Here is a 19,059-nt window from a genome sequence, read left to right on the forward strand (position 1 = left end):
GCACTGGACAAGATAGTTTAGGACAGTTATAGCATATAGTATTGAGAATGACTCCACATATACAAAAAATGCAGTATAAAATAAAATTAAAAAAATTATATTAAGAAATTAAAATGAAATTAAGAAGAAATAATAATAATTGTATAGATGTCATTCTACTATCCACACGACTTATCATTGCAGTTACAGCTATAAGTGAACTTATGTTAGATATACATTACAAGACTTTTTGTATTGGATGGAATGATTTCCAGTAAATACTCCTAATATTTACCATGAGTGCACCCCCTGCTGGTAACTGAAGGAATTACAATGGGCTTCCAGTTAAAATTCATTTATTCATATATTGTGATCACTGTGAAAGGGATGGAAACTCTATATTTACCAGATACTGCTTGATGGCAATAAGCAATGAAGGGACATAATATGGATAAGATTCATATCCCCCTCTCCTATTAGTAACTACCTGCATTCCCCATGTAATAGCAATTTTGGAAAATCGATTCTTATGAGTCTATGATGTGCCATTGTTGCTCCAGACCCTCTTCTCATCAGCTCCACCAATATGTCCTTTTGGGTGGATAGCTCTACACCATAGGAGCTATTTTCAGCAAGTAATCCTCATATTGGGAGTTTACGGCAGCCTCATCCACCATGAGGTGTGGTCATCATCCCTGATGCCCCTCTTTGAGCACCCGCATTAATTATTTTTGTGAGATAGGGTTGCTCCCTCTTTTTACAGAGACGCAACCTCGCATGGACGCATGGTATCCTGCCGCTCAGTTCATGTCCCATTGACTGTATGTACTCTCCTTCGGGGGCTGATTTATCGATCTTTATTCATTAATTCGGTTGGGTCTGGTGTCTTTTTCTAACACAATCATTAATTACGTATTATCATTAGACGGGGCCCACTGCATTTTATAGTTGGGCCTTCTTTACTTTATATATCTACCTCGCATTACCCCCTGAGGATCCCACTCCATGGGTGAAACGCGTCGGGGTTAAATTCTGTATCCTTTGTTTATCACTTAATTTTCGTATATGTTTCTTTTGTGCGTGTGTTCTGTCTACGTAATTTTTAACCACTAGGTGAACCTGGTACCTCCTGGCAATAGGCCACGAGGGTTGTATACTGTGGACACCTCTTTGATTGATTCTTTTGTGTTTGTCAATCCTCGAGGAGGGCCACTTTCCGCTATTAGCATTCCTCCTATCATCACCTCATCAGGGTTTGTTAGGAGTTTCAGGCTAGGTACGAGGACAGGGAGTCCCCACCACCAGGAGACGTCCCTGGGCATAGGACTAGATCAGGGTAACAGTGGCAGGGATAATTCCCCTCCGCTCACCCAGTTTGTCCTATCTATCTGTGGCCCACTCGATCTGACTTCGTTAGAGATATAGTTTCCTCATTAAATATAGTCATTATATCCTTCAATAGGGTCTATTGCTGGACGTTCTGTTTTATATATGATTACCCTTATGCTTTATATTATCGACATCATTCTTGCTGGACTTTTCTATGATGTGCCATTCCTTTATTATTACTGCTAGAATTTATGAATGAACTACTAGCATTTTACATTGAAGATCCATTTCCGTATTTGGGGAATACAATATCTCCTAATGGAGCGCTCCATAAATGACGTGAGGATTCTGATAGGCCGAGCAACGCTCCTCTGGAACTCAGGGAAGTTCTGCCTCTAATGCATGTAAGGTAGCTATCCTATAAGTCAATGTTCAATTTTTTAAAAGGCCTTGAGACATGACTGATTATAAATGGCATCATTCAATTAGTGCTGCCAGTGGACACACCACCAACTGGTAACACCTCTGGACCTTCATTGCCAACTGATAGTAATTAAGTCATAACTTCTAGGAGGAATAATAAAGGAATGGCACAACATAAGTAATAAGAATAGACACTCCAGAATTGTTATTACATGGGGAATGCATGCAGTTAAAGGGGTTGTCCCATGAAAAATATTCTACAGTTTTCAAACCAGCCCCTGGATCTGAATACTTTTGTAATTGCATGTAATTTAAAATTTAGCATAGCCACTGAGTAATTAAATAACATGTATCTGTATAGCGCCACCTGCTGTTTGTCCTTTTTCTTATTTCTTTGTCCTGCTCACTGAGAAGGCCGCACATGCTCAGTTTCATCCTTCAACTGCCTCCTGAGCTGTGATAGGGAGAGCTGAGACACACCCCCTGAGCTGTGATAGGGAGAGCTGAGACACGCCTCCTGAGCTGTGATAGGGAGAGCTGAGACACGCCTCCTGAGCTGTGATAGGGAGAGCCGAGACACGCCTCCTGAGCTGTGATAGGGAGAGCCGAGACACGCCTCCTGAGCTGTGGTAGGGAGAGCCGAGACACGCCTCCCGAGCTGTGGTAGGGAGAGCCGAGACACGCCTCCCGAGCTGTGGTAGGGAGAGCCGAGACACGCCTCCCGAGCTGTGGTAGGGAGAGCCGAGACACGCCTCCCGAGCTGTGGTAGGGAGAGCCGAGACACGCCTCCCGAGCTGTGGTAGGGAGAGCCGAGACACGCCTCCCGAGCTGTGGTAGGGAGAGCCGAGACACGCCTCCCGAGCTGTGGTAGGGAGAGCCGAGACACGCCTCCCGAGCTGTGGTAGGGAGAGCATGGACAGGCCTCCTGAGCTGTGGTAGGGAGAGCATGGACACGCCTCCTGAGCTGTGATAGGGAGAGCATGGACACGCCTCCTGAGCTGTGATAGGGAGAGCATGGACACGCCTCCTGAGCTGTGATAGGGAGAGCATGGGCACGCCCCCTGAGCTGCAGCAGAAAAGACACTCCCCTGAGCTGCCAGTTTGATATAAATCTAGCAGATCAATGAATGGGGAGATCTCTGGATCCATGTGAGGTACAGGGCTGGTTCTAGCTTTGTTATAAAGAGATTGTCATGTATTATATCATGTCTGATTTTAATTTTTTACATTAATCATGGGATAACCCCTTTAAAGAACCTTATCCATATTACCTCCCTCTATTGCTATTACTGTTAAGAAGTATCCTTTTTACAACGATCACAAGAGATCAGCTCCTCTTTAAAGGGTGGTACAGGATTAGAAACAATCCTTTGCTTTATTCGAAAAACAGTGCCTCTCACTTATCCACAGATTACACATAATAGTCAGTATAATAGTCAGGGCTGTTTCTATAAGAAAGCAGCCATTTTTTACAGCCATTTTTTTTTATGAGGGGTGGCGTTTTTTGTTACGTTTTCTTTTTGAAATTTCTTCCCCCCCCCATAGAAAAGTCTATGGCAAAATGTCTGAATACAAAACACCAGCCCCAGAGCTGCAATAAAAAAAAAATATATATAATATATATATATATATATAATATATATTAACCAAGACAGCAAAAAATATCAGATTCTATGGGAATGCTCACCGCAGCAGTGTTCCAGCAACTGTGGGGGTGGCAATGGTCAGACCCCACTGATCTAAAATGTATCACAATCTAGTAGATAGATAGATAGATAGATAGATAGATAGATAGATAGATAAATACTTCTGGCCAAAATATACATACTTTCTTGAGAAGGACGGTCCTTTCTTCTTGTTACTGCAGAGAACTGGAATAAGGACACAGGACTGAGCAGGTCTGAAGCCCCTTGAAATCCAACCATCATGGATGGAACCTGAAAAACAGAAAGAGAAGAGGTAAGAACATATCAAGCAGAAGTAAAAAGCATGTCCACACAGTGGCTACATTAATAAACTTATGGCCCTTTGCCCTAAGTCAGGTCTCTTTACCACGTTTGTGCTGTCTGTGGTCTCCATGGCCCGCTCACACATCCAGTGACTTTTATATGTGTGTGTTCACACATCAGTGGTTTTCCACAGACTGTGGGTCTCTGGTGACACCATGGAAGCATGCCCTATTTCCTCCGCATATTATAGTCTATGGGTCCGTGAAATCCACGGACACAACACACATGCCATCAATGATTAGTCCATGGTTTTCACGGATCATTGCTAGGAGATGCTTTGAAAATCAATTTTCAGTCTAGCAGTGTCCGTAGAATACAAAAAATGGACACGCTGACCAAACACGGATTGTTCATGGACAAGCCACTGACCACCTTCTCGCGTATGTCATCACGAACGGACACGGATGTGGGAATGAGGCCTCAGTGTTACTCCACCATTTAGACTTATTCCCTGTTTTTAGAAGTCCAAGAGGCAAGAACAAGCCAGCCAGCCATGTCACCTGTCTCTATGGGGCACAATTGCTAAGACAGGCTTTTTACGCTGGTCTTAGTTTCCTCCTAGCACTGCCCTAAGATTTGTCTAATTTTATGACGAGGCGTGACTTCAGGATAGGTCATCAGTATCTGATCAGTGGGGGTCTGACACCCAGGACCCCCACCAATCAGCTGTTTGAGAAGTCAACCGGCGCTCCTGTGAGAGCCGCGGCCTTCTCCGTGCTCACCAAGCGCAGCGCCGTACATTGTATAGCGGATGTGCTTGGTATCGCTCTCAGCCCCATTCACTTCTATGAGGCTGAGCTGCGCCTAGGCCACGTGAGCGATGAACGTGACGTCTATGGCCTAGGGAAAGCTGAGAGAAGGCCGCAGCGCTCGCCGAATAGGTTTTCTCAAACAGCTGATCAGCGGGAGTCCCTGCTGTCAGACCCCCACCGATCAGATACTGATGACCTATCTTGGAAAACCCCTTTAACTAACTCTTAAGGGGTCAAATAGTGAGTAATTTCCATCACTAATTTCACCCTTTGCAATCCACACCGCAAAATCCTGGACACGTCGTCATGCCGATTTTGTAGTCTGAAACAGCTAGCTGTAGTTCAAGAGGCCGAAAACCTATAAATCTCACTGCTGAGGGTTTGCTACAATTGTATCCAGTCTGCACAGTGCTCTGAATCACCTAGGGAGGCGCATGGCTGATACAGTGTATCTGTGCAGGTAAATAGTAACAAACTATCAGGAAGGGAAAGAGGTTTGTAATGTTTGGATCACCCCTACAATTGTAGCAAATATTCAGCATTAAAAAGGTATAAGGACCCGTCCACGCAGATTTTTTATAATTTTTTTATGAATTTTGCACAGATCCCACAGCAAAAAGCCACATTCTTTCCAATGAGAGGCCGCCAGCCGTTCATGTGTCCGCGCTTTATTGCTGCAACTGTGCTGCAATGTGACTAACTGCTGGCTTTTTGGTGCAGAATCCATGCCAAATTCAGCCTGCAACAATCTCCGTGTGGACGGTCCCTTTACTGGTTTTCAGACGTTGGATGTAGACTTGAAAGCCATTCCGTTCACATACAGCAAATAGAGATTTTGAGCATGGTGAGGAAGTGATACACAGGGTATATTGTAAAGTTTTTTTCATTTATACACTGATTTAGCTTTCTTAATATAAAATTGGAAACCCCCTTTAAATCTGCAGGAAGAGCTATTTTACAGATGCTACCATTGACATTCGGCAGCTAAGCGAAAAGCGAAATTAATCAGGAATGACGTTCCTTCCCTGACCGACAAAAATGCAGCAGCCACAACACCCACATTCCATCTACATGACCGGCACATCTCACATCGTACGGCCAGGGAACAATATGCGCAGCGGCCGTGCTAGGAGAAACGGAGCGTTACGTGCTGCCCGTTGAAATCAATGGGTCCTGCAGAGCAGAGAATACTCATAGTAGTTCTGCAGTCCACTGTGTATCTAAAAATGGGTTTTCTAATCTAGTTACCCCTTTCAGGTTTCGATGGCACCGTCTTACCCTGTTCTCCTTGGGAAGAGTCTCTGGAAGGAGTAGATATATGAATATTAGGTCGATAACGGAGAGAAGGAGAGCGAGGAGGGCCGGCCGCACGTAGAAGAGCTCGTCACCCAGTCGTGTTCATTGCAATGTAAGCTCCAACCATCGGGCCAAGGGTAAAACCCAAAGAAAAGGCCACCCCGATCATTGCCTGTGAAAAAATGGAACATCAGATTTCCAGTAAAATCACAATCTGCGTATACGGAATGGTAAGTGGCGCCATGTATATTTTATCATCTCCTCTAAATGTATTATGGAAGGGCCCCCCTCCTACCATGCGCCATTTATAATACTAAGGTATCATGTGGCAGAGAGGCCAGGTGGACACTGCCATCTCTATATCCCCAAATATCTACACCCCTAATCAATCACTACTCTGTGGGAGAAGCGTGGCTCATCTGTGCACATTGTGGGGATCATTCACTAAGACCGGCATTTCATACTCTTAGGTCTTAGTAAAAACGCAGCTGAAGGAAGATCTGCACTCCTCTTAATAAATTAGTCGCATCTTCTACTGTTCATACTCCAGAACGGAAATCTACTGCAGCCCAGAGCCGGAGTAGATTTCTGGTGTAATGTGCGCCACATGTTAAATAAGTCAGACTGCGTAACTCCCACCGACAGCCCACCTGCTCTGTCCATGCCTCGCCCAGTTTTTGGAAAAGTGTTGAGGATGTCGGAAAAAGCAGCACATTTTTTTTGCAATATTTCACCTTTGACAAATTTTGCAATATAGTAATTGACCCCCTTTGTGTTCAGAGCAGCATAGGCCACCAATATACCCAGCATACTGTGTACTTACCATGCCCTTACTGCGGTTTCTAAGAGAAGGTAGGTCAGCAATAATCGCTGTGCACAGACTGACGTTTCCTTTGCTCAATCCTCCAATGATACGTGAAATCAGGAAAACACCAAAGCTTCTTGAGATGGCCCATAAAGCATAGGATGCCGCTAACCCAACCTGCCAGAGAAGAACATGTGAGCGAAACCGTTAACCCGTCCAGTGTGGGGTGATAACTGGGAGCTTGATGGTATTAAGTTCTTTTTTTTTAAGGGTGGGGGAGATTCGAGCTGTTGTAAAATTTCTAAAGCTATCACCAAATAAAAAAAATAAAAAAGAAGCCATGTACTTGCAGGTTATGGGGGTGGTTTACATCAGCGTTATAAATTCCGTTATTGCTTTTCGTTATAACATGGTTATAATGGAATTCGTAATACGAAATTCAAAACGGAAACCTTTAGAGGCATTCCGTTTTGATCCGCCATAATAGAGGTCAATGGGCAAGCATAACGTACCCGTCTGGTTTCTGTTATCCAGGACGGAAAAGAAAGTCCTGCCGACGGATCAAAACGGAATGCCTCTAAAGTTTTCCGTTTTGAATTCTGTCTTACGTTATTTTCCGTTATAACCATGTTGAACCAAGTTGAATGTGAACCTAGTGCACGAGCTGCGGTGCTTATATAAAAACAACATACAGTATAGATCTCCGGAGACTAGCGAGTATTTAGATCCTGCTTGGAGACCTTTCAATCTGGACCTCAGCTCTAGATTATAATGCACTATCACCATTGATAATCAGGATTTCCAGATCATCAGTTGCTGGACTGCTTTCTGTCCACTAAATTGGTATGACCTGATAAAACTTTTTTTTTCTATTTTCCTATGACCCAGCAAATCCCGTGGGCGTAACATTCGTGTTGGAAGCCTAGAGCATGCACAAGACTGACATAACTCGCTGGTGGAAAATATGCTGATATTAGGCGAGCATGTAACAAGGCCATGAGGAATGCTGGGAATTCAGCTGCGTCTATGGGAGGGTGAAAGGATAACAGCAGGAAGCAATATAAAACTAGTATCTTGTGTGTGAAGCTGTAAAACAATAACGATAACATCCTGAAAACAGTAAACGGCATGAAGGTTATAAACGCTAATACCTGCAGTGGTGTAGAGGTAGCAGGAGGACCTCCTACTCCTGGAGGGTCCACAGACCACTATGCTACGTGCAAGACCAGCATTACCTGCAGCTCCTGGGACCCAATATAAAGTATGTAACAGGGACCCCCACCTAACAAGTGGTATATATATTAGTGTCTTCTCTGGACCCCCTCAAGTGCCAGGTTTTGGCACAACTTCTGCATCGCCTATAGCTACAACCCTGGGGAGAGAATAGCTGTACTGTATTCAAGTGGTAGAAAGTCCAGTGGTATTGCTAGGGCTAATCCCCTGTCTAGTGCCTGATGATTGCATGGACAGTGCCCTCCATCCCACGTCTTGACCGCCCATGCCCATGGCCGCACAGGGTTGGTTGCAAAAAAATTAAAATAAAATTCCCTTTTGTATTAGGATCATGGTAACGAACTCAATACAAATCCACAGCAGTCATTGGCATCTCCCCTGATGCATTTTAAGTAAAACTAATATATATATTTATAGGTGCATACCGTAGTGATCATCAGGACTCGCCGTCTTCCTGCATAATCAGAGGCTGCTCCAGTGAGCGGTGAGCAGAGAAACTGCAGTAGGGAGAAAAGGGACCCAATAAGACCTGAAAAATAGGAAATATTACATTAATTATCAAAGAGCAATAGATATTACAATATGTAAAAAATGGAAAGTGACTGTTATACCACAGGACATCCCAGGAGTGGAGCATGAAACCACTAAACATGAGGGATTGAGAACATAAAGCCTCAGGACACCTTTGACTGGGACATGAAGCTTCGGGATATAATAGACCTGATACCACTGGAAAACAGGGACATGAGCCACTGGACTCCATAGACTGGGAAATAAAGCCATTGGGCACCAGGAACTGGAAGATAAAACCACTGGACTCCAGAAACCAGGATAGAAAGCCACTGGACTCCAGAAACCAGGACATAAAGCCAGAAACTGGGAGAAAACCAGTGGACACCAAAAATTGGGACATAAAGCCACTGGACCCCATAAACTGGGAGAAAGCCAAAGGACGTCAAAAACTGGGACATAAAGCTATTGGACTCCAGAAAATGGGACATAAAGCTACTTGAACACTGGGTACTTGGATATAACACTACTAGACACAGAGTTAGTGGGACATCAAAAGTCACTGGACTTCAAAAACTGGGAGAGAAAACCACTGGACTCCAGAAATTGAGACATATAGCCACAGGACACCAGTGTCAGGAAGCTTCAGTACAACAGGGAGTGGGACATATATCAGACACCTGGGACCATGACATAAAACCACAGGACACCAGGGTTTTGGACTTTTTAAGACCTGAAATAGAATTTGAGGGATCACATTAAATCTGCAGTAATTGAAATTCTATCTATGACCCGGAGACATTTGTAGTACAAGGTCCTTTTACATGGCTTCATGTCACACACAAGTTGGTGACATTTTACTTTATGAGAGCATACAGTAAATAACTTTTCCCAAAATGTTTTAGTGGGAATCATGAGAATGTATCTGTACTTCCATTATTAACATTCCTTCTAGTTTATGAGGTCTCTGTGTCAGACCTCATGCACACAAGCGTATCTTCTTTGTGTGTCCGTTCCGGTTTTTTTAAGACTGTATACGGAACCATTTATTTCAATATTTCTGTATGTCCGTATTTCCGTTCCGCAAAAAAATAGAACATGTCCTATTATTGTCTGCATTACGGACTAGGATAGGGACTGTTCTATTAGGGGCCAGCTGTTCTGTTCCGCAAAATACGGAATGCACACGGATGTTATACGTATTTTACATAGATACGGTTATGTGCATGAGGCCTCAATAGGCTGCCCACAAGCTGCTCCTGTATTGTGCACTTATGACACCGGGGCGTTTACACCACTTATACGGCATATGTCATATAAATAGGGTAAACTAAGGAGAAGGAAGGAGGAAGCTAACAAAAATAAACTGAAATGCTCATAAAAAGTTTGTATTTCAATAAGTAGAGACAAATGGGGATTCCCAGTCTTTTTATTCTCAAAGCTCAGCTCCGTTTTGGACACATCTTCCTGTTTAACTGTAAATTTCATTTTGAAACTATATTTATCCTAGCACTGATCACTTGTTAATTCATGAACTGCTCTATTCACATCCAGAGCTGCATTCAAATTCTATGGGTTTGCATTTAAAGGGTAAGTAAAATTTGAAAGAAAGTTCTGATGTAAAAAAAAAAGGAAAGAAGTTGGTAGAGATGCAGGCCCTGACACCCCCATACCCCGATCACTGAAATTAAGGTGCAGAGCACTGAGCATTGTGCCCATTTGACTGCGACCAACTTTACTCGGCTCTCCTTGGAGCTTGTACGGATCCATAGAAAGTATATGAGTCAGATCCAAGCCGTTAGTAATTGGTTGGGGTCTCAGGATCTGGACCACCACGATCAAAACACAGCTGGGCCTGAGGGGGCGCAATGGTTCCTCTGCCACATAAGTCTTCATGCACACGACCATATGTCCGCAAACAGCAGATCAGCATGATACAGATATCGCCCATGTGCATCCCACAATTTCCGCAGGCCCCATTGTTAAAATGCCTATTCCTATTGTGCTGCACAGACAGCACGCAATGCGCTATCCGCATTTTTTGCAGCCCCATTGAAATGAATGGGTCCGCATCCAATATGCCAAAAATGCAGATCGGATGGGGAAAGGGGGGAATTGTCGTGTGCATGAGGTCTAAGAAGACACCAGTATTATATGTGGCACTTGATACACTGTATGAGCAAGTTAGACTGCTACTCCACCAAGAGCAGTACAATTAAAGTGGTCCTGTATCTTAACGTGTACCTGTACTAAAATAATCCAGTATATCATACTGACATATCAAAAGTTTTGATCAGTGGGAATCTGAGTGCTGAGCCCCCCACCCCCACACTGATTTGCTACAACGAGAGGAAAGAAGTGCTCACATAGAGCGCAGTCTCTCCTCGATACTAAAGACGGGCTCTATAGAAAGTCTCTGATCCCATCTCCAGAATATGTTACATTTACATATAATAATTTATTTTCCGTAAACTTTAAAAGGGGTTGTGTCATGAGAAATATTCTACATTTTTCAAACCAGCCCCTGGATCTGAATACTTTTGTAATTGCATGTAATTAAAAATTTTGTATAGCCACTGAGTTATTTAATAAAATGTATCTGTCTAGCGCCACCTGCTGTTTGTTATTTTCCTTATTTTATGTCCTTCTCACTGAGCTGGTCGAGCGTGCTCAGTTTAAATCTTCAGCCATATGTTCTGTTAGAAGCTGTGGCAGTTACAGGGAGAGAGCTGCAGCAGAAAGGACACGTCCCCTGAGCTGCCAGGCTGAAGATAATCTAGCAGAGGAATTGGAGCAATGAATGGGGAGATCTCTGGATCGATGTGAGGTACAGGGCTGGTTCTAGATTTGTAGAAAAGTATTGGCATGTACTATATAATGCCTGGTTTTCATTTTTTGTACATCAATCATGGAATAACCCCTTTAAGGCTTCAGTCTGTAAATTGTGGCACTCCACCTGTACCTGACTAGTCACACGGCTCACCTCCAAACAGAACGCTGTTGTATTTCCTCTCCTGGGGAACCCCAACCGTTTCAGCAAACCAGTCCACTGTGCTCTGTAACGTCTGATAAAGGCCATCCTGGATAAGAAGAAGCAGGGACACGGGTACGGGTCATATAACTATTAGACACGGCAGAGTATTAGGGGAGTCCTACACAGGTCGGGCTCTGTTCACATCAGCGGTGGAGCAGATTCCGACAAGAAAGCAGGATGGCAGAAACCATACTGGAAACTCAACCGACCCCATTATAGTCAATGAGGTTCGCTGGGAGCCATCAATCGTCCTGTGTATGTTGGATCTGGCACCTTCTGGAACAGAAGGTTCTCTGCGTATGTGAACGTGACCTTATCATCAACCAACAGGACTGAGTGGGTACTCTCTCCTCAAGGTCCCTTAGCCTTGGTACATACATTTTTGGTTAGGAGACCAAATCCAGGGTTGCTGCTGAAGATGGAAGACAAACATTGACCCTGAGAAGGAGGTTCCTACCCTTCAGAAATGATACTTTATGGACTTTCATATTCACATATGGACAATAGACTAAGACTTTTCCTAAACTATTTTTGTAAGTAATCAACTTTTATGAAGACCGAAAATAAATCACCTTATTCCCTTTTTTTATATAACTCTTGCTGAATCCTGGTGAATGAATCCAACGGGCGTTCCTTACTCCAAATAACGCATACACTATATCTGGAGAGGATTACTAAACCAGTTGTTAGATTTTTCATACACATATTTATTACAGAGTAGACCATTTGCATCTCTACTTACATTAGACTTGCTGTAATGATCCAATATGGAAGGCAAGAGAGGCAAGATAAGCGTAAAGCCCAAAAGGTCGATGAGCATAGCCACAAAGACCACAGTGATGACTCTGCCTTGCTTGGGTTCTTCCTGGGTTCTTGCCGTCCGCTCGGTCATCTTCCTGGGTTCTGCTGAGCTCCAACACCTGCAGCCTGGAAAATGAGAAGACTCTTGCCAAGTGCTACTTCCTTCAAGGTGCTGGGGGGTCAATAGTGCTGACTCACGGCGGTGCACTCTACAGGTTACGCTGACATTCCTGGTGGAGAAGCTCACGGTTATTCTTTTGTAATAGTCAGAAGTGGCTGCAGTATTGTAAGGAGGAAGCAAAGCGTTAAATAGTGCGAGTGTCTGAAGAGGAAGCTGTGCCCTGTAAATGGACATGTTGTGTGTGCTGGAATTGTGCAAAAAGACTTTTCAGTGGTCTTGCAAAAATATGCAGGGTTAAACTGATAAGAACACCACATATTGGGACATTTCAAGACAGACACCCGCTGGTGTAGCAATAGGGTTGCAGAGGTAGGTTTTGTAATACGGTCCTCACCCCCGTATGAGATGACAAGTCTAATATAGAAGCATTAAATGCAGCCTACAGCACCGGACCCCAATGCCCATACTCTGTCCAGCAGACTTCCAGGAATAGGGGAGACCTCCAGGACGGACAGGCAAATCTCACTTCCATTTTCAAACATGCTGGGGGTCATTTACGAATGGCACCGCCTGTTTTTGCGATTATTTAAAAGCCAGTGCGACAATATTTGGTCGCACGAGGAATTTGGAGCTGCGTTTAACACTTACCCTAAGTTCACACCTGAGCGTTTTACAGCGCGTTCAAACGCGCTGTAAAACGCTCAACACGTGAAAACCAATGCTTCCCTATCGCCCTGGTTCACACTTGAGCGTTTTACAGCGCGTTTGAACGCGCTGTAAAACACCCGACGCATAAACAAGTTCTTGAGCTTTTTTTGGGGCGTTTGTCGCGCGTTTTGGCCATAGACTCATTGGACAACACTGCAGTCAATCACACAAACGCGCGTTTACTATTGCAAAAAACGCGCATAAAAACGCGCGACAAATACGTGCGTAAAACGCGCGTCTCAGAAACGCTCAGGTGTGAACCCAGGGTTAAGAGTGCCAAGAGAATTGCAGGAGCCGGGACATTGGCCCTGACAAATTTACCTACACTTACTCCTGGAAAAAGGATTAGGGCTCATGCACTTGTGACGGCCGTTCCGTGCATTGGGGACCCGCAATTTGTGGTCTCCAATGCACGCGCACCATCCGTGTGTTTGCCATAGACGGATCCAGACCCATTCAACTTGTTCTATATTCAGTTTTTTTTTGCAGTGTGGAGGCACGGAGAGAAATCCCACAGAAGCACTCCGTAGTGCCTCCATGGGGTACTGTGCCTCCGTTCCGCACCACTCCTCAAGTGAATGGGTAGGCATCCATTGTACGATGTGTACAAGGCCGGTGCACGAATATTGCAGTCCCGCTGATTGAGGGCAGCAATACGGTCGGGTGCATGAGCCCTTAATGTTGGCGAAAAACTACTCTAGTCAGGTCAGGGGTTGAAGTCGTTTTTACAACTGGCGCATGGACTGCCAGAGGTGCGCTTAATTTTTGACAAGGCGCATGCCTCGTCATAAATTAGGCTCACCCTCGCCAGTGCAAAGGGGAAACAAAGACCCCCATTCACTTCCCACACTCCACTCACTTAACTCCTGTGATAAATATGGTGCAGGTGGAACCCTGGTTTGCATTGAAATCCGGACACGGCCGTGTGCATGAAGCCTTGTGGGGTGCTGTGGCATATTTCCTTTATTCTGTAAAAAGTTTTCCTACAGTCCTGAATTAAATAAGGGAACTCTGTTAATGTCTCCTGGGCTTTGTGGCCCTACTGTGGGGGCACTGCTGGCCTAATTAATATAAAGGAGTCAGCAAGTATCTGTTTCTGTACTGTGACACAGTATTGCCGCACATCGGTGGCTGGAATCTGTGGCACGTGGTAATAATATAAAGGCTATTTTTTTTTTGTGATGAGCTTCACATCTGCTTCCTCCCTGAAGTCATTTCTTAAGAGTAGGCCTGGAAGCCTAATGCAGGACTTGAGCTCACAGATGACGGTGGTGCCATGGTCGGGTGATTCAGTCGTCGTGTTATTACTTTGCTTCCTGTGGGGGTTTATGTTTAATCTGTTTCATCCAAATTGTATAAAATTGTATTAAAGAGGACCTCTCACCTCTCCTGACGTGTCAATTTTAGTAACTACTTGCATTCCCCCTGTAATAACAATTCTAGAACTTCTATTCTTGACGTTCTGCCATTCCTCTATAATTCCTACTAGAAGTTATAAATGAATTAACATCAGTTTGCAATGAAGGACCAGATGGGTGTTACCAGTTGGAGCGTGTCCCTGCACAGTCTGTCAGAAGCACCCCCCCCCCCCCCCCCCAACCTAGTAACACCCGGCTGAACCTACTGGCAATTAATTCATAAACCTCTAGTAGGAATAATAGAGGAATGGCACCAGAATGTTATTACTTGGGGAATATAGGTAGTTACTAAAACTGACATGTAGCGACAGGTGAGAGGTCTTTAACAGGCAGGACAACCCCGATAGGGAGCATCCTTCTGGTGTACATATGGCACGTATCCATACAGTACTATGTACCAGCCTTGCGTCACAAGTACTATGTATATATAATGTGCACATATACGGTGAAATACCTTTAACCTTACATCTCATAATCTGGAAAGTGTGATAATTTGGCACTTTTTTTCCAGCTCAGAATTACGTACAATACAATCACGTGATCCAAGGCCTCACCATTGAATCTCACACAACTCTGTGACTACTGTTCACTGCTGTACCGGCTCCATCTGACTCCACGTGTACGACCATATTCTCCCCGAGAACCCCTCTGTACATACAGGGTCCGGTGGGGCACGCCACACCTTCTGTATGCTGCCGCCATTGGAGGCGTACAGAAGTACAGGAATGGCCTCATGGACACCTCTACCTATTAAGACGGACCCGTAATATGGCTCTAATATCTTTACAGCAAAACAATTGCTACAGAACCCGTCACACGTCTGGGGCAGATTTATCAAAACTAGTGCATGGCAAAAATGGAGTAGTTGCCCATAGCAACCAATCAGATTCCAACTCTCATAGTCCAGAGGCCTTTAAGAAAATGAAGGGAGAAACCAGATAGGTCGCTATAGCCATTTCCGCTACTTTTCCCTCGCCCTAGCGCATGTCATGGTTCCTGCTATCCATACCCCTCCACATAAAGGATTGATGCTGGCGTAAGTTTCTAAAAACATTCTTGAACGCCATATTCGAGTCAGTTTGCCCTTTACATTGTCCCAATGTACTTTTATCTGAAGACATCAAAACTGGTGCAAAGGACAACTGGCTTAGTTGCCCATAGCAACCAATCAGATTCCACCTTTCATTTTTCACAGCTCCTTTGGAAAATGAAAGGTGGAATCTGATTGGTTGCTATGGGCAACACCAGTTGTGATAAATCTCCCCCATCATTTTTTGAGGCGTTTTTCTGCACTTAGGCATTTTACTGCCATAAAAGTGGTGTCACACACAGTTTTTTGTGGCAGTTTTTGATGCAGTTTTTTTATTTTTTTGCCAAAGCCAAAAGTGGGTCGAAAGCAACTGAGAAATATAAAGTAAGGAATTATACTTGTCCTTCTTACTGTATCAAAAACCGTCACAAAAAGGTGTGTGTGATACCAGCCTACAGCCCTGTTCACATTGGGGGAGATTTATCAAACTGGTGCAAAGGAAAACAGACTTTGTTGCCCATAGCAACTAATCAGATCCCACCGTTCATTTTCCAAAGGGGCTCTGAAAAATGAAAGGTGGGATCTGATTGGTTGCTATGGGCAACTAAGCCAGTTTTCCTTTACACCAGTTTCAATAAATCTCCCCCATTGAGTATTTTGCCAGCGGAATTTGGCGCCAAAAAGGCGCCAGCAGCAGCACTGACCCTGCCCCCCACTTCACGCAGCCACGGGTTGACAGCGGAAGTCCATTCTTAGCGCATTGTCCAGGGACGGATGCTGCTGGAAACCACGCTGGGCATCTGCTCGCGGTTTACCAGATCTGCACATTCATAATAAAAAATTTAAAAAGAGAAGGAAACCAGAGGGATTTCTAACGCGAAATACACGTCAGATTTTGATTTTGAACTAGCCCTAAGGCCTCCATGATACTTTTTTTTTGGGGGGGGGGGGGCCTTGTAAAAAAAAATAATGAAAATTCATGCATTTTTCTTGATTTTTTTTTAACAAGTGCATTTTTAGTGTTGTTTTATCTATTTATATAGGGGGGGGGGGGGGAAATAACCCTATAAAGAAGTTCATGCATTTTTCTTGATGTTTTTTTTACAAGTGCTTTTTAAGTGTTGTTTTTAGAGATGAGCGAACTTCTGTTTTAAGTTCGGCGTCTAAAGTTCGGGGGCGGGTTAGCGGAGAATCCCGATCTGGAACCGGATATGGATTCCGACTTCCGTTGTGGTCCGTGGTAGCGGAATCAATAATCGGCCATTATTGATTCCGCTACCACGGACCACAACGGAAGTCGGAATCCATATCCGGTTCCAGATCGGGATTCTCCGCTAACCCGCCCCCGAACTTTAGACGCCGAACTTAAAACAGAAGTTCGCTCATCTCTAGTTGTTTTATCTATTTATGAAATTTTTACTATAAATAGCGTTCTTTCTGGCATTTTTCAAGTACTATAGTAAAGCCATGAAAAAAATGCTGTGTGTGGAACCACCCATAAATTAGACATTACAATGGCGATAGATGGCGAAACGGGAATGGATTGACCCCTCAACCCTCACCAAAATCAGATCATTCATCGCTACGGTGACATCATTATGTCATGTCATGACTCCTCTCACACACACAAAAAAGTAGCCGTGTAGCCTCATTACTGACGGTCCGGCTACACGGCAACATGTGTCGGAGGACAAGAGAGTCACGCAACATTTCATGTAATGCTTTTCAATGGCATCACTACGCGACGTGCTACATACTGCAACGCGACAGTCTAAAAAAAATCCATCCAAGTTGAATTTTTTTTGCAACTGTAGCATCGCAGTCGCAACATGTCACGTGGCGACACCATTGAAATACATGATGACACATGTCGCCATGTAGCCGGACCCTAAGGGTACATTCGTATTTGTGACATGCCTGATCCGGCACAAGGTCAAAACCGTTGCATGCAACATTTTTTGACCAGACGAAACCCCCCCATTTATGTCGGATCAACGCAGGACCCCAATATAGTCAGTGGGTAATCCGGCAAGCTGTTCTCTCTACCAGAACACTCTGCCGCAGATGCAAACTAACCCCCCCAGCACCTATAGTTTTTAACCCTTTGATTACTGAACTTGACGCCACCCGGAAAAAGTGAAAAGTTTTCTTTGCACTTCAGCCCATCACATTTAACTCTTCCAGTGCTGACTGGGATACGTAGCCCAGGATGCAGTGCTGCTCATCTCCTCCTCAGGCTACAGCCCTTCCCTCCTCTACCTGTAGCTCGCTCCTCCAGCATGTCTGAGCGCTGTGCTCCCCCATACGGCAGTATACACGTCTCCTCTAGTGCTGTGTATATATATTTCTAGACGTTATTAGTGAAACTCCTTACCCTTGTCTTCCTGGAGCCTCACGGTGCTTTACAATGCACTCCTTCCTCCCTGTCCCCTCCTGCTGCCAGCCCTGACCCTCCCTTCTTCTCTTCCTCCTCCGCCTCCTTCTACAGCATCAGATTTCCCTGCTCCAAACTTTAGCACCTTAGTGACCACTAATACGCCTTTTTACTGACGTAAACAACGGGGGTTTTAGCTAAAACTATAACTTGTCCTGCAAAAAAATAAGTACATTGATGAAAAAAACAAAAAAGTTATAGCTCATGGAATGCGATAAAAAAATAAATAAATGTGCGTGGTCACTAAGGGGTTAAAAAATTTAAAATGCCCCGTGTTTCGCAATGTAAGGTGTAAATGGCGCACCCTGACAAGTGAATGAATCAGGAGTGGAGGAAATTTCTCAAAATGCAAGCGGATTGGGGCACTATAGTGTCTGCGCCTGTTTTAGGTGTAAAAATGCAGTTTTTTTTGTCTCATTTACTACTGAAATTGCGCCTGTTTTTAAAGCTTTTGCGCCTCGTCTGCCCATGTAAATTGTGTATGACAGCGATTCTTTCATGACATGTCAGCCATTTTCATTTTTTTTTTTGTCTCTTGGGTGTCAAAAATCATAAATTTACTTCAGGTACTCCGGTTTCTTCCCATATTCCAAAGACTTAGGCCTCATGCACACGACAGTTTTTTTTCACGGCCCGCAAAAACGGGGTCCGTGGGTCCGTGATCCGTGACCGTTTTTCCGTCCGTGGGTCTTCCTTGATTTTTGGAGGATCCACGGACATGAAAAAAAAGTCATTTTGGTGTCCGCCTGGCCGTGCGGAGCCAAACGGATCCGTCCTGAATTACAATGCAAGTCAATGGGGACGGATCCGTTTGATGTTGACACAATATGGTGCCATTTCAAACGGATCCGTCCCCATTGACTTTCAATGTAAAGTCTGGAGTTCTGTTATACCATCGGATTGGAGTTTTCTCCAATCCGATGGTATATTTTAACTTGTAGCGTCCCCATCACCATGGGAACGCCTCTATGTTAGAATATACTGTCGGATATGAGCTACATCGTGAAACTCATTTCCGACAGTATATTCTAACACAGAGGCGTTCCCATGGTGATGGAGACGCTTCAGGTTAGAATATACAAAAAAACTGTGTACATGACTGCCCCCTGCTGCCTGGCAGGTGCTGCCAGGCAGCAGGGGGCAGACCCCCCCCCCTGTTTTTAACTCATTGGTGGCC

At 44.4% G+C, this 19,059-nt stretch overlaps 1 protein-coding gene across 1 annotated transcript in view; it reads right to left on the reverse strand.

Annotated features, from left to right (window-relative positions):
- MFSD10 (major facilitator superfamily domain containing 10) overlaps nucleotides 1-17,872 on the reverse strand; it is a 38,763-nt gene extending 20,891 nt beyond the window's left edge. The window contains 8 exon segments of the mRNA XM_044295668.1: nucleotides 3,560-3,668; nucleotides 5,771-5,881; nucleotides 5,883-5,960; nucleotides 6,612-6,770; nucleotides 8,252-8,355; nucleotides 11,320-11,416; nucleotides 12,113-12,401; nucleotides 17,823-17,872. Coding sequence (XP_044151603.1) covers nucleotides 3,560-3,668; nucleotides 5,771-5,881; nucleotides 5,883-5,960; nucleotides 6,612-6,770; nucleotides 8,252-8,355; nucleotides 11,320-11,416; nucleotides 12,113-12,262 — 808 coding nt within the window. The 5' untranslated portion in view covers nucleotides 12,263-12,401; nucleotides 17,823-17,872.
- Nucleotides 17,873-19,059: the final 1,187 nt, after the last annotated feature.

This window comes from Bufo gargarizans, chromosome 1 (assembly GCF_014858855.1).
Source record: "Bufo gargarizans isolate SCDJY-AF-19 chromosome 1, ASM1485885v1, whole genome shotgun sequence".
NCBI classification, from domain to species: domain Eukaryota; kingdom Metazoa; phylum Chordata; class Amphibia; order Anura; family Bufonidae; genus Bufo; species Bufo gargarizans.